We start from the raw sequence: 2,987 nt of genomic DNA, 5'->3' as shown, positions 1-2,987 counted from the left end.
CAATGTCCCAAGAACCAGAAGAGATGAAGGAAACGCAAGATAAAGGAAGTTGGAAGACCGTAGAGAAAAAAAAGAAAGCTACAACACCAATCTCGCCAAGAAAGACGAGGAGCCAGTCAAGTAAAAATTAAGAAAATTGTAGGTCCGATAGACCAATTTGGTCTCAGTGGACGTTAACCATCATCATCATCATCATCATATATTTATAATTTCAAAATAAAATTTTGGAATTTTAATAATCTTAATACTTTGTTTCACAGTTTTAAAAAAAAACTCTCACTTTAACAACTTTTCGGATTTCATGGAAAAATCCCAAAAAGATTGAAAAAAGATCTAACTAGATTTAACTTGAGAATCACAAACGAATTCCCCTTTAGATTCTTCATTCCCTATCCCTGTGCACACTTTACAAGTTCAACAGAGTGACTGACGACTTATGAATCCCATGCTGCGCTGTCGATTCATTTATTTAATCAACGAAAACATGGCAGTCGGACATCCCAAAGCAGTTTATTCTGTCCTCGAATCAAGCTGGTGGGATAGCCGTTGAGTTTTAAATCTTGAAACCATAACGGCGTGGCCGGTGTAAGTAAACCCTCAGGGAGGATAGGTAACTTGTCAGACGTCGCGCATACTGCTCCACCTGCTATCTCCGGGTTGTAACAGGTTTTTGATCGGATTTATCGTAATCTTCTTCTTGTGCAATTTTATGAATGAGGCCATCTAGTGCCAGGTCGAACGCATCCGTGAATTCTACGTTGGACTGGCGAGGATCTGCGTATGTAATGGAAGGAATCAACCCAATTACTTCCCTCCGCATGCTCTCTACTTGATTGGCACTCAAGGACTGCAGATGTTGCTCGATGCTCAGATTGCCAGCCTGCACGCTCTCTTCTGGAATATAAACCGAATACGAGCTTCGATTGTGGGGTAAATGCCATTTGTACTGCGTGTACGCCGAATGCTCTGTGAAAAAAACCGGGATGCAGCCTGCAAGCATGGAGTCGAAAATAGAACGCCGCGTGAAGGAATCCCCCTGCGGTTGTAGGCAGAAGACGGACTTGGTGAAGAGTCTCAATACTTCCGCAGGCTCGTGACAAATGCTTGGACCCTTTTGGCAACTCAACGTTTTACAACGCGGAGACGACGAGCATTGCTTGAAGATGTGGCCTCTGATTGACGCCTTATCGAGTCCGGGCCGAGGGGCGCCTGCGAAGGAGAAGAGGATTCGTCTTCTCTTCGATCTCATTTTCTTCTGCCACCGCTCTATCTCTGACCGCTTCCCGGGATGGAAATAGGAAGGATATGGGATCCCGTGCTGGTTCTTGTGCCACGGGTGCGCTTCGATTAAAAGACTCGACATGTTCTTCACCTCAGGCAGAAGCAAAAGCTTATTGCCCCACGCGCTCGGGCTATCTCTCTCTCTCACAAAATCCCAAGCAATCCGTCCCATAACCATGAAATGATCTCTGCCATGCCTTTTCTTCCACTGGGGTTTACTCCTCAGAAACTCCACGAGTTCGATCCCGGCATGGTCCCTCGCTGTCAAATTGAGATCCCTGACATGCCTGGACATGTCGAAGCCCGCGTAGAAAGGAACGTAAAACGCCGTTGCTTTAGAAGGATGCGGAGTGAGGCATCGGTAGCGCTTCATCCTCTCGTGAAAAATCACCTCTGCCGTAAACTGATTGGTAGCGAACCATGAATGCTCATGATGTGATCCTGCAGCCTTACGGCTGCCCAGCTTCCTTAACAAAAATAATGGCTGGCCGAGCCCTGAGTTGGCAATATGCGGACACATATTCGTCCACACACTCAAATTCTGGCATTCTCTCAAAAGAAGGTCGTTGAATTTTGTGGGCAGATTGTACATATAAACGTACTTACCCTTGCAGTCATCTGATAACAGTTTTTGAGGGTTAACACCTTTGAGTTCATTGGATCCAGATCCCAATTGCTGCAATGCCGAGAGCAGTACGGTCCGCTCAGTATCCGCCAACGGTCTGTTGATAACCTCCGTCAACGCTTCTCCATTGATCCGGAGACCGAATTGTTGTCGGTGCGTCGTCTGTAAAGCATTTCTAAATTGATGTGTCCCTGCAAATTCTGTAAAGAAGGCAGGCAACAGAATTATCGACCAAATCAAAGAACATAGGAGAATGCAAAACGATATCTTGTGAAAATTCTGCTTCGCCATGGTTCCTTGGAACTGCAATGCAATGCAAATACCTGGTCTCGGGTTATGGCATTCAGTTAAAGAAATAGACGCTTCTTCTTTTCGTGATTTTCAAGATTTCTTCAAATCTTGCAGTTGTCCGGTTCGTTTCGATCAGTCTGCATGTCATATTTTGTTTCATTTGCGACACTTAAACAACTAGCAGGAATGAACGTGACGAGCAAATCGTCGTCCCAAGGTAATTTGTCAGTCAAGACGTTAAATATTTCAATTATAACGTAAACGAGTATTCAACTATTCAATTTTTTATGGAGAGATTTGTTTTCAAATTCTAACTGACTGAGAAATCTCATCTTTTTACGACGACCACGTTGAACATTTCATTAATATCAATAAAAATGAACTGATATTTTACTCAGAAATAGCAGGAATCTTGGAATCGGATCAGATAGGGTTTTGTTTTTCCTTCTATGTTCATATGATCTAAGGTTTTGCTCGTCGGGGAAGATTATTGAATGGCCGAGACGCCGCTGACTTATAGTGAATAAACACAGATTCAGTGTTTTAATTAAACACTTTTACGCTGTAAACTTACCTACCTTACATAATTGCATAATTGTAGAGATAAAGCTTATGAAATTATTTGAGTACCATATCAAATCATTCAATTAAAAAATTTAGTCTTTAGCCAACCAAATTTCCAAATTAAGCCTAAAATTGACCCGGATGGGTTTCAACCTAACATTAAGTCTTCCATGTCTGTGCTACACCATACATGTTGAGGACACTATCTCTTACATGAGGTGAGGTT

General features: G+C 42.9%; 1 protein-coding gene across 1 annotated transcript; it reads right to left on the bottom strand.

The window, feature by feature from the left end:
- Positions 1 to 646: 646 nt before the first annotated feature.
- On the bottom strand, positions 647 to 2,197 carry LOC149196207 (xyloglucan galactosyltransferase KATAMARI1 homolog). Its single transcript, XM_089408228.1, has one exon. It carries the CDS (start codon positions 2,195 to 2,197, stop codon positions 647 to 649), a length of 1,551 nt encoding a protein of 516 aa, XP_089264354.1.
- Between the last annotated feature and the right edge of the window lie 790 nt (positions 2,198 to 2,987).

Source organism: Pinus tabuliformis, chromosome 2_2, assembly GCF_031772625.1.
Source record: "Pinus tabuliformis cultivar Carrire ecotype Pingquan chromosome 2_2, CPIR1, whole genome shotgun sequence".
NCBI classification, from domain to species: Eukaryota; Viridiplantae; Streptophyta; class Pinopsida; order Pinales; family Pinaceae; genus Pinus; species Pinus tabuliformis.
The sequence above is the reverse complement of the archived record's forward strand: the minus strand, read 5'-3'. Positions and strand labels throughout refer to the sequence as shown.

Excerpts from the sequence above, each read along its gene's own strand:
- LOC149196207 (XM_089408228.1), bottom strand. The coding sequence starts at position 2,197 with ATGGCGAAGCAGAATTTTCACAAGATATCGTTTTGCATTCTCCTATGT.